This window comes from Dysidea avara, chromosome 6 (assembly GCF_963678975.1).
Source record: "Dysidea avara chromosome 6, odDysAvar1.4, whole genome shotgun sequence".
In the NCBI taxonomy this organism is placed as follows: Eukaryota; Metazoa; Porifera; class Demospongiae; order Dictyoceratida; family Dysideidae; genus Dysidea; species Dysidea avara.
Genome location: NC_089277.1, coordinates 3,595,994 through 3,608,602, shown reverse-complemented (window position 1 = coordinate 3,608,602; position 12,609 = coordinate 3,595,994). Strand labels below are relative to the sequence as shown.

Genomic DNA, 12,609 nt, shown 5'->3' with positions numbered 1-12,609 from the left:
ACACAGGAATGACAGAGGTATACGTATATTAAGCAGCTTTGACCTAGCACAGTATACTATATAACAGTAGGCAAATTATCTTTGATGATGAAGGTTTTGCAATTTCATGTATCATGGTGAATTGTGCTGATTTCAAAAATGGCAATAATCCAGACTGGGCCAGAAGAGGTGTGCAATAAGAAATTTAAGCACATCTCGATATTTCCTTTTGAACTTGGCTTGATTACTATTGGTATATCTGATGAGTATTTGCATCTTGTTATAATGTGTGTATATGTACAGTATTTTGCTGATGACGTGTAATGAGCAAAGTGTAATTCACAGAATATTAACACCAGTGGCGTAGCTACCATTAAGGCAACCGAGGCAGCTACCTTGGTAAAAAATGCTCAACAATTCAGGCTGAGCAGGCCTGAGTTTTCAGTGGCACCCTGAATTTTCTACTCAAACGTTACTATATACTATCAGTGTACAATATAAGGGAAAATTATTGCTCGGACAGAATGGCCAATCAAAAGTAAATTTGATTGGCCATTTCTGAAGTTGCATGGCCATAAGATAGAGGTGTACTATCCTAGTGTGCAAAGCACACCCCGCAGTGCAAAGCACACCCCGCAGTGCAAAGCACACCCTGCAGTGCAAAGCACAAGCCTTCTAGGAAGGTCTGGGGGCATGCCCCCCATGAAATTTTTGAAAAAGGATCACTCTGAGATTGAATCTGAGACCACTTTCAGCTACTTATCACTGAACTTTATGCACATGCATTTTACAGAGAATTAATTGTTTATTAGTACATACATGTACAAAATTTGTGTTGCTGCATACATATTTTACAAAAAAAGCTATGAATCAATGTATTGTACAGCTAGTTTGTAGACTTAGCTAGGCTAAATGCTTTGTTACAAGTGGTGTTGAGTCAGCACAGATTGAATTATCAAATAGCTATTGCTAAAGTTTCTCTTGTGAATAGCAATAGATCAAAACTTACTCTCGAACTTTCCATGTGCAGAACACTTTTATCACGTGACTTTCATTCCACTTTCTCCAACCACTGCATCTCTACAGATTATAACCACAAAATGGCCATCTTATACTTAATATCGTACCTCCACTTCGCAAACATCACTTTCTTTTCCTCTCTTGGAAGGCGCCACTCGTGTAGTCAGTGTAGTGATCGCTTCTTCACAACATCGACAATAACCCACAATTGATAATTTGGGTAAATACGAGGTGTAGTGCTCTAGCTTACGCATGCGCATCGAGTCGATGCTTCGACGGGATCAAGACTTCATGTAGTGATTAAATAGCTTCGGTAAGGAAAGTTAACGATACGACAATAATAATAACTATAATATTACATGTTATAAAGACTACTAATAAAGAATTACAGTTGTAAAACATTTGATCGGCACAAATGGCTGACCAATGGCTACATTGATCAGTCAACAGCATCATTGGTTGGAAAATGGCCGAGGGCCGACCATTATATTGTACTCTGACTATGTATTCAGTACTGTATCGCACATAATAGAATCTATATGGACGTAGACTAAGCAGGGCCGGAGCCCACAGTGACAAGGTCCGGCAATGGCTGGACCACTTTTCAGCTACTTGAATTTGTATCAAAAAATCGAGATACTTTAATAAAGCAGTTATCGTAATATACTCTAATAGAGCATTCAATACAGATTATAGCCATGCACTGTTCTTGTTACACTGCTTGGTCTAAATGTCTTTAAATTACTTTTCAAAAGTTCCAATGAGTCAACTGCATGGCATTGCATTGAGCTACTGAATTGATCATACCATGCATTAGCAGTTACAATAAAAAAATAGCTTCCATGTGCCATTTTAAAGCATACATTTTCAAAAATTTTCTTGAGGAAGCATACCCCCATACTCCCTAGCTTGATGTGCAGTTGAGCATCACATGAAAGAGATAATCTCTGACTTAAATATCACATCAGATCAATAAAGTATAGTGTGCATGACTATGACCTCCATTGGGCCTGACTACTCAAAATATCTCTGGAGTAAGTCAGATTTTTGTGTTGAGTTAGTCTAATAATTGAAGCATGGTATACTGTAACATTAACTAAGCTGGAGCATTCAGTACTTTTGACATGTAGAAAAAAATGCTCTGAAACAGTTTTTCTATCCAACCAGAGAGTCAACCTGCAAATGCTGTACTACCCAAACTTGAAAGAATGTGTTGTAAATCAGTTGAGTCAGAAGCAGACCCTTTCAAATTATGCTAATGTATAAACTTTGCCTCAGTAATTTTTTATTTCCTGGCTACGCCACTAAACACCATCTGACGTTCTTTGGTATATGAATCGATAAGCCTGCAATATCTAAAAATCGGATATAACTAGATAATCGCCTATCCCAGGCACTCCACATCAATAGGAACTAACACAACAACAAAGTACAACACTGAAGTACAAACCACTATACAGTTGAGCAGTTTGTAAAAAGTAAACCACAAGTAAGATTACAATTAGTGACAAATTTCACAGCAACACCTTGGCACTTGGGTTTCAGACTGGACAATGAGTTAGATGGGCATCGTCTTAAGATCAGCAAGATGGCAGCTTGGAAAACATAGTTTCATGCAGCCAGATCACTTTGTTTCTTTTTCTGTGTGGGAAGATTTGCATCCACATATGATAAGTGAAACCATAGATACTACACCCCCCGGGATTGGAAACTACGCATACTTCCCATACAAAAATCTGCCGTATCCGCACCTCCAGTTGATTGGTGTTAACTCAGAAGAACTTTCTTTAACTTCTGTAATACAATGTTTATTGAGTTGTGTGAAGTTGAAATTGGTAAACCATCACTGTCAGCCTTTCTTGAATGTCAGACAGGACGCTAAGGATGATTACTCCTGTGGTCGCTCTCAAATTTTTGGTGTCAAATGGCGGTTTCTACAAAAGCCAATTTTGTACTGTACAGGTAACTTGGTATGACGAATCGAACCAGCGTAATTGTAAAAAGCTTCTTTCATCACAAAGGCATTTTTCAGTATTTGCGCTCCGCCCAGGTCTTCTTCTTTTGCTAGCTCTAGCGTAACGAATCGATGTCCTGTGTAAGTTATCGTTTCATTTCCTGATAGATAAGACATCAGTTAATCGAACCAATACAGTAACTATAGCCTTGAAAACAAAATTTTCTATTTTAAAAAGGTCACTACAGATGTCAACTGCATAAAAATATTACTGTTTCAGTTGAACACACAGGAATTATGTTGTTCGCAACCACTTCGATGCTTCCTTGGAAGTTTCTTTTACTGTTACTGCTTCGTTATTGTGACTACAGTATCAGCAGTGGGAAGGTAACTTGGCAGAGCATAGATTTATTTCATGTAGAAAGGTGTCAACGGAGGTGCGGATAGAGGTGTTATAAACAACCAGTTTCCAATCCCTGGTGGGTGTAGTATCTATGGTGAAACAGCTACCACTGCATGCATTATCAAGTTAAAGTACGAACGGTACTTTAAGAATGCACTATAGTATAGTGGATAATGGTCACCCCTTCGATTTCAACATCATAAATATACAGACAAGTACCTGTCTGTCTGAGTAAGGTAGGGGTGTCTATTATCTATGGTACTATCTATGAATAATTTCTAATTGAAGGGGCGGCCGCACCAGCTGTGTGAAATTATTAGAATACATAAATCATAGACACAAACCTGCTTCGCTGTTCAGCCTTTCCACACATTGGTACAAATCTATTGTCCGATCAGAATATTCTCTCGATCAATTGCTTCGCTAGCCGCCCGCGCCTTTCAAGCCTAGGAGAGGGCGCCTCAGTCTCCAGATTATTAATTTAAGCAGCGCTTATAATAGCAGTACCCAGTTGATTGGTGCACGTGGTCTAGATCGCAATGCTGTCCAACTGGATTACCCAGCTCCTACAAACAGAATCGAACCTGTTGAGCAGGCTCATGGTATAAACACCAATATAAGCGGTGTTCGCTGGCGCTGAAGGTTTCATTTTTCACCGTTGTTGTTACTTGTTGTACTTCGAAGTGGTGCAGTGGTGCGAAGCCGTTGTGTGATAAGTCGTTCAAGTGCAGCGGTGTTACTGTGTAAAGTGTGTAGTGAACCCCTTCTCTTGGAGTCTGATTGTTTATTCTCGAAGAGTGGTGAGTACCTTTTCGTGTATTGCTATAGCGATTTGTAGCGAATGATACAAACATAGATCCTATGATACAAACAAAGTGGTACGGTTGTTATGGTGTCTTTTGTCTTGTAGATATGCCAGTGAGGATGTGACGCCTACATTCTGCTGCTGGTTACTGTGATGTTTACTCACCTGCCAGAATTAGCCTAGAGGCCTAGCTTGGCTTAACTCAAGAGATTAATCGATTGTGCCTTCAAGGAGCTTTGGATTGAGTACCGGCGCAACGGACTATTTATTATGGAACGATCTCTAGATCTGGCGGCACCTTACTGTTGTCGTGGACTCGGTACATAAAGGTCTGTGACTGAATGTTCTAACTGGTGTTACAGAAATATGATTATCTGTGAGAAGTTTAGTACTTGCTAATTGCAAAAGTTTAGGTTAGCGTTTTACAGAAACCGTTCAGTTTACAATTCACTGCCCAGTTGCTGCTGCACCAGTCGAACATTGTATTCACTAGAACCTTGCGTTCACGCGAAAGGTTGGGGCTGTCAGACTAGTCGTGGATATGATCTGATACAAACCTCGGATGAAAAGCATGAAAGCTATTAAGTTGCATCGCTTCCCTGTGTGTTGCGTATTATCTACTATTTATCAAGCCTTGAGCTTGACATGTGATTGTCTCCAGTAACGTAACTGTATATCCTGTTCACTTTTTTATAATTGTACCATAAGCTAGAGATGGGTAATACTAGAAGTTTTGATACACATACTTTCTTGTATGAATGGTCAAAACCAGCTGAAATAAGGTATCTCGGTATAAAGATTTTACAAACAATGCTTTAGATAGCATAAAAATGCAATCCTATGATGTTTAGTCCATTTCCATGCATGCTAAAGTATTCCTGGTATGATAATGAATACTAATTTATTACACATTGTGCGACATCCGGTGTCCTTTGGGAAACCTTAAAATGTATTGAAACCCTATGGGACTAAGGTCTTTAAACTTCACGGGAGCCCAAACCATACCGTTTATTCTTATTATAAGAACATACTTTTATAGCAGCCACTATACTACAATGATGACGTGAAAATTGGAAAGATACGCTGTGTTGTGATTGAGAAATCAGCAATCTTGTGTCAAATGGTAGTGATATCTTAAGTTTTAAAGGCTGCATCTTTCCCAATGGGAGAGGTATTTTTACTCATAAGTATAGAAGATCGTTAGGCAACAAAACATGGCCGCTAAACCTACTGTAACGGGTGAAATAATTGCCTAGCATTGATAGAATCACAGCAATGGAAGATTGCCTATTTCAGCAATAAAATTTTGCATAGCGTTGTTCCCAGTCTTGTAGAGACATAGTAACAAAGTTTATCTCACTAAGTAGACTCTCTAGATGCTGAAAACAAAGTCACTAGAGTCTTCTGCCATGCTAAAGTCACTTCTTTCCGCTTTACAACACAGCGAATCTTCACAAACTATATACCATTGTGATGCTAACAACCTGAAGATTACAATTTTGTTCTCATAATAAGCAGTTTAGGCTCCTGTGAAGATTTCTTACCTCACTCCCAAGGCTTCAATACATTTTAAAGGACACCGGATGTTGCACATTCGCAATTATTAACCACCACATTCCTTAGCCCTTGATACTCAGAATAGGTGGTATTGATGGTTTTGGTGTATCACCCATCCCAACCAGAAGTTCATACCAGTTCCAGCCCACAAATTCTTTTTGCAGCCACGAAAAAAAAAGTGGTCTTGTGTAGTTAATAACAATAGATTATATATTACATCTCCCACCTGTGGTATTGAATCACATTCTTCTGAATAATATTCTGTAGTGCTTGTGTATATAGATGTTATCTATGTCCTATTGGACACCATAGGAGAATGGACACGCTTTGAGTGCCACTAAAATTATACAAAAAGTCTTAATGAAGTGGAGTAAACAGTAATCTTAATATAAAACGGTGAGACATTGTTTCTGTTTATGAATACATACATGATAAATCATACACGTGAAAAAGTGGTTTGTTATTTTCACCCAAAATCCTAAGCACTTTTGTAATAGAAGTATATCTGCTTAACAATGTTTACGTATAGATTGAGATCTGGATACTGTACAACAGGAAATATTGACAAAAGGAAAATTATACGAATTCATTAACGTTGACAAAAGCTAGAAATCACATACCTAAACACTGACTTGGGACACTTATTGATGTTAGTGGAATTAAAATTTGATGAATGGTAAGGCCACTTCAACTAAATTTTTTGTTTCTCAGGCCTGACTGACCCTATATTTTTCAGCACGAAGTAATGATGTTAATCACGTGATCACCTTGCAAAGGATGGTTAATGCCACAAAGAGTTGCAAATTTAACTTTTAAGCTTTCAAAAAGTAACACTCAATATCTTACCATATAGCTGCCTACTCACAATTGATACAGCAACTATAGTGTAGCTTAGCCACTGTTTGACTCGCAAAATCACTCTTCAGCTAGCAAAATCGAATATTTCTACTTACCAACCTTTATTTGGCTGAATTTTGCCTGAGAAACATAAGATTTAGTTAAAGTGGCCTAATTGATGGGTACTGATGAAAGCCGGAATTGATCGGGGCGCGCACCAAGTTTAAAATCGTTTGAAACAGATTGTGCACTATTTCCAACTGTCACACAACAACTAGAATTATGCTAGAATTAGTTTGTTTCTGTTTATAGGCATGCTAGTAATCGTTCGACTCGAAAGTTCTATTAAATGCACACCACGTGGCAAGGTGTGTGTAAATAAAATCCATCCAGTTTAGTTTAATCCTGATGTAGAAGTACTTCCTTACCATTCCAACAGGTAAACTACTGTAGTATTTTCATGTTGTAGCGGTATTCAAGCCTTTTTGTACAAGTGTCGCTGGTTTTCTGAAGCGACTATAATTCTACCATTATATTGGCAGCGATTTACGAGAGTTAGCAAACTGCAGTATGTTATTATATTAACAGTGCTTACAAAATATAGGTTAACAACTTAGCTAAATGATCACTGTTCAGCTTAGACGATTGTACAACGCATTCTTGCAGTGGGCATTAAATAGAACCGTCGAGCAATGTTTTCTAGCATGTCTATAGCAGAAGCGAACTAATTCTAACACAATTCTAGTTATTGTGTGAAAGTTGGAAACAGTGCACAATCTGTTTAAAACGACTTTTTAACTTGGCGCACGCCCCCTATTGGTTCCATTCCGTTCCGTTCCATTCCGGCTTTCATCAGTACCCCTAATTGGTTCATCAAATTTTTCCAGTATTGAGTCTGCCACATTGAGTTTGTTTATTTTGTATTGTACCTACTGAGGGTCACATGAAATACCAAGTAATTATCCCTTAAAGTGGTGATTTATAAAGACACTTAAAATGCATAAATATTACAAGTAACACTGTGCAGTCAGTGCAGACAAGTTTGTCTAATGTTATTAACTGAGATATAACTGAGAGTGCACTTATATCAATGGAAAGTTTATTGATTGAGCTATGCACAAGTATAAACAATTGTTGTAATAGGAAGTTCTCACTTGTTATGCCACAAAGAATGGCGACTGTATTTCCTGTTACTTCACGCACATCCCGTTGGTAGCCATTTATAAAAATGTTATACTCTTGTGAGCTTTATTGGTGTGATTTATCATTGAATGGAGAGTCGAATGGTTCTTACAAGAACTCCATAGGACACTGAAGAAGTTATCAACTGTTTTCTGAAGATATGTAATGAGTTGTTTTCATGTGTGTGAGTTTTGGCCTTATGCTTTTGTCAACGGGTAAAACCCTAGGTACTGTTTTATTCCTTATGGATAGAATGGTACAAATTGCGTAGCTTTAGCTCTTACTGTACAGAAGTTACGGCACTTTGTTTACAGTCATGCATTACACCATAAGTGTGCAGCTTTAAGGATTAAAGTGAAATGAATTTAGGTGGCACTTGGAGCCTGTTCAACCTCCTATGAGAGGACATCAAGGGTAATAGAAACTATCGCTTGATAGTATTGCATCATTTTAAGAACTTTGCCATGTCAACAATATCCCATTGATTTCATAAATGAATGTGCTAAACACCACTATGTGGTAATTACTATTTTGTAAGTGACCATGAAATGTTATGGCTTCTTTTAAAATTGCCACCAGTTTTGGTGGGTAACTGTGATGGTTCACAAGTGTAGGATATTGTCAATTAGCTGTCATGGTTACCAATGCTTAGATCATCCACAATGATTTTGACACCTATACAAGAATCTGGTCACATGAATGAAGAGATGGTGCCTCACCTTTTAGTAACCCTGCCACAGCATTCTACACTAAAGTTAAAGGATAGTGTAATAGTACATAATCCCTCCAGTAACTCAAGACTCAAATATGACCAACTAGAAGACAGATTAAAGACATTTGCACTCCCTCCATCATGGGAAGGACCATTGGATGCTCATTCAATGTCAGAGGCAGGGTTTGTATATACTGGTCAGGAAGATCTTGTCTACTGCTTCAATTGTAACATCAAACTTGATGGGTGGACTAAACACATGGATCCATTACTGAGACACAAAGAGGAGAGTCCTACTTGTTCATTTGTCAGACAACAACTACAAGTAATAAAAGGAGAAAAGGGAAAAGTCAAATCAGTTGTTGCTCCTCCTAAACCTCTTAACCCTCGGCAAACAGCAAGTATTGGTCAATTACAGTCTTCAACTGTTTTCAGTAGTAAACCTATCCACACTGTAGTGACTGGTTTAGATGAACCACGATTGTCTTATGCCACCAGCAGAGGAAGTGAATTAGGTGATGATTACTCAAAGATGTATTTACCTATCACAGTAGAAAATTACAGATTGGAAGAAGAACGGTTAAAATCGTATGTAGGATGGCCATTGAATGAATCAGTCCACCCAGAACAACTAGCCAGGGTTGGGTTTGTATACACTGGGGAGGGATCTCTAGTACAGTGTTTCCAATGTGGGGTCAGATGTCGTAACTGGTTAAAAGGAGATATACCTCTTAGTGTACATCAGAGATGTAACCCTCGTTGTGCCTTTCTTCATACATTAGCTAGTAAAACTAAAGCTGTTGAAGAACAGAGACCAAGCTTTTCATTTATTCAACCAGAATCAATGTTGCCTACTACTCAAAATGAAGATATTGCTCTACTACAATTTCCAGACTACAGTGACCAAGCTACAAGATTACAATCATTCAAATACTGGGGTGGAGTCCTACCAAAAGAAGAGTTAGCAGAGGCAGGATTTTACATGATAGCTCGTCGAGATGTAGTAAAGTGTTTTTCATGTCATGTTGTCCTACAGGATTGGGAGAAAAGTGACAATGTGATTAATGAACATCAAAGACACAACCCCAACTGTACATTCCTTAAACTGTCACACAAAGAAGGATCAGTTTTTGCTTTAAAAAGAACTACTCATAGTTTTGGGGACACTTCATCTGCACAATTATCAATAGAAAAGAAACGAGGGGTAACTCCTAATTTAAGAGTGGAGGCAGAAAAGGGAACGTTTGCTACCAATCATACTCGAGGAACCATACAACTCTCAGATAATAGCAGTGATTGTGATGGTGATGATAAACGACTCACTGATATTATAGGACGGCGATTCGATCCCTCCAACATGTGGAAGGTTAGTACATTGATATTGTATATCCCATAGTGTTAGTATGGTGTACCTTGTTACAGCCTAGTGAAGATGATGTTAGAAACATTGATGTTGAGGAGTATGAGCTGTCGACTTTGTCTGCACGAATTGTGAGTGATGTTGTGGTGTGTATACCATGAGTGCTGTTCAAAGAAACTCATGCATTTGATTGTGTGATGTGCTAAAACAGACATGTCCATGTAGCAGTCCCATTTTTGGGATGGCTGGATCCTTCCTGGACTAGTGTGTGATTATGTAATTGCAAGTGTTTAGAATAGGCAAGAAAACCATTGTATAACTTGTTATGCATTGATGGAGATGGGTGGAAATGACCCTCAACTGTTTTGTCCCAGGCAAAATCTGGTACACATGAGTACATATATGCATGTGCAACACCAAAAAATGAAAAGAAACCAGTTATGAAATAGATCGTGCTGGATGACTGCTCTATTAGAGTATCTCCATCTTTAACAAATATTTCATATGTCTAGATGATTTACCAATGCGCTAGGGCAAGATTGATGGGAAACATTATTAATGTTGTCTATAGAGAAGTTCTATGGAGTAGGGCTGAAACAAATACTAATACTTGACAAGTACTTGTTAAGGATTTGTAACTTGGATAGTAAAATTGGTATTCGAGTATTTGTTAAGATCATGTGATGCAGCTCACATGATGTACTTGTCATCAGGGAGTGACACAAAGAAGGCTGTAGAGCTTGATTGGCATAATTTTTTGCAAGGAACACTAACATCAGTACTTTAATAGTGTGTGTTACTTTAAAAGCTGTAAACTGTTTAAGGTTGGTACAAAACATGTCAAATGGGTATGACTACATGCAACTAGTGTTTGTGAGTACTTTATTGTTAACTCTTGATTGTACTTGAATAGTAAATAACCATGATTGTTTCAGCCCTACTATGGAGTGTAAGGTAACTTTATTCAAGTTCATTGTGGTTAAACAAATTTTATTCATATCAAGTATTTAGATATGTGGTTATACTATATACGTGATGTAATGTTGCCATGCAGAAAGTCAATATTGTTTCTCAGCTTGTATGGGCTGGTACACACCTTATACAGTTCATCTGTTGTAACTATATTTATTGTGTCAATTTCTATGAAGTTGATTCTAAATTTAGCTGACAAGATTCACAGTTTGTTGGGTCAATGCTTTTGTAGAACACACCATTTTAAAATTATGTCCCTAAAAATCCATCATTATATGTAACTTTGTATTGTGGTATGTTAAATATTTTGCATGCCATTACCAATTTGTTTCTCCTTGTAGTTATGCTGGATCTGTTCTGAGAGAAAGATCAGTTGTATTTTCCTACCATGTGGTCATGCTAGGACTTGCGTAGAGTGTGCTACAAGGATCAAGAATTCAGGTCAACGATGTCCCTACTGTAAGACACCTGTATCAATGACACACCATATTATCCTGTAGTCTATCAGTGTTGTAGTTCACTAAACAGACATTTAATATCTGGATAAATTGTAATTTTATTTACCTCTTTTTCAAGTTGTTTTTTTATTGTTTGTATTATTGTTTTTTATGATGACAAGTGAACTCTTTTATATTCAATCAATTTGTACTGTTTTTATCAATCAATTTCAAAATTACTATATGAAATGAAAACAGCAGACGTACAATTACAAACAATAGTAGGGTGAAGTTGTATATTGTGTCACATAAATCAATTCTGCATCAATGGAGTGGTCTCGTCTGATTCTTATATACACCTGTCACCCATTGGTGAGGTGGAAGTGGCTCTTCTCTTGAAGTGGACGTTTCTGTAACAGGACCATAATTAGTTTGTAATGATGTGACCAATGACATGTGTAATGTGTCATTACCACTCCATATCAAACACTTTGGGACTTAGGGTATTCATTTAATTATTAATTAATTGCTGTATGCACGTGTAGTATTAAAACTATTGGGGCGAATTCGAAATTGTGTCCTTACTTTGTTAAGAGTGTTGCTCTGTATACAGGTAGGGGTCTAGCAATAGATAAAATTTTCCATTATTAGCACAGAATAGTAACGTACATCAAACAGTGACTTAATTCTCACCCAGAGCTATGCTGATATATTCTAGACCTACTCTACTAAAACACATTGGCACCAGAAACAGTAATCAAATTTCTATCCCTTAAAAATGGATGTGACAGGCAGTACAACTACAGGGTAACTTTCAAATCACAGTTTTATGCATGAAAGTTTGGTAAGGCTGTGCAAAGTTTCTGGTCCTACCAATGCCCCAAAATTGACCTGGTGACTTTTCATTTTTTTTTTTTTGTTTGTTTTTTTTTGATCAGGAATGGAGCCAGACCTATTTACGTTTTACACATTTTTGTGGTAGCTATTTATTAAATTTATTTTAATGTGTTGTGGTTTCACAATTTCTAGGAATTGCTTTTATAACCCACAACTGTGGAGCAACCTTAAATTACCACAGATATAATTTACAACAGCCACAGTTTATAAATGTTGCATTTCCATATATAGGCACTATGAGATTAAGCTATATATAGACACTATGGAGTTAAGCTACATATAGGGCATACAACACAAGTGGGCATAACCTTGCTGCATATCACCTAAGCCACTAAAACTGACTTTTAACTTACAGTTACTGAATTGTACACATCCATGCATCTGGTATCGAAAAGCATCTTAGCCCAATTTCTGAAACATCTTCTGTCAAGCTGATTTTCTGGACCATAGCGATACTAGTCACCCTATATATAGCAACAAAGCACTCTAAAAGA

The 12,609-nt window shown here is 37.6% G+C and overlaps 1 protein-coding gene and 1 long non-coding RNA gene across 5 annotated transcripts; one reads left to right on the top strand and one right to left on the bottom strand.

Annotated features, from left to right (window-relative positions):
• Window positions 1–762: 762 nt before the first annotated feature.
• On the bottom strand, window positions 763–3,853 carry LOC136258863 (uncharacterized). The gene is made up of 2 exons (XR_010703057.1): window positions 3,701–3,853; window positions 763–2,640 (listed from the first exon to the last, which is right to left on the bottom strand). It is a non-coding gene; the product is annotated as an uncharacterized lncRNA (long non-coding RNA).
• An 85-nt stretch (window positions 3,854–3,938) lies between these two features.
• On the top strand, window positions 3,939–11,473 carry LOC136258860 (E3 ubiquitin-protein ligase XIAP-like). Of its 4 annotated transcripts, XM_066052208.1 has the most exons (5): window positions 3,939–4,156; window positions 4,267–6,114; window positions 8,390–9,815; window positions 9,872–9,940; window positions 11,123–11,473. In XM_066052208.1, the coding sequence occupies exons 3-5, from the start codon at window positions 8,400–8,402 to the stop codon at window positions 11,279–11,281; spliced, it is 1,644 nt and encodes a 547-aa protein (XP_065908280.1). In that variant the 5' UTR covers window positions 3,939–4,156; window positions 4,267–6,114; window positions 8,390–8,399; the 3' UTR covers window positions 11,282–11,473. The 4 variants fall into 4 exon arrangements, with proteins under 4 accessions (XP_065908280.1, XP_065908283.1, XP_065908281.1 ...); XM_066052211.1 differs by lacking the exon at window positions 4,267–6,114; XM_066052209.1 differs by lacking the exons at window positions 3,939–4,156; window positions 4,267–6,114 and adding an exon at window positions 6,134–6,994.
• The last annotated feature ends 1,136 nt before the right edge of the window (window positions 11,474–12,609 follow it).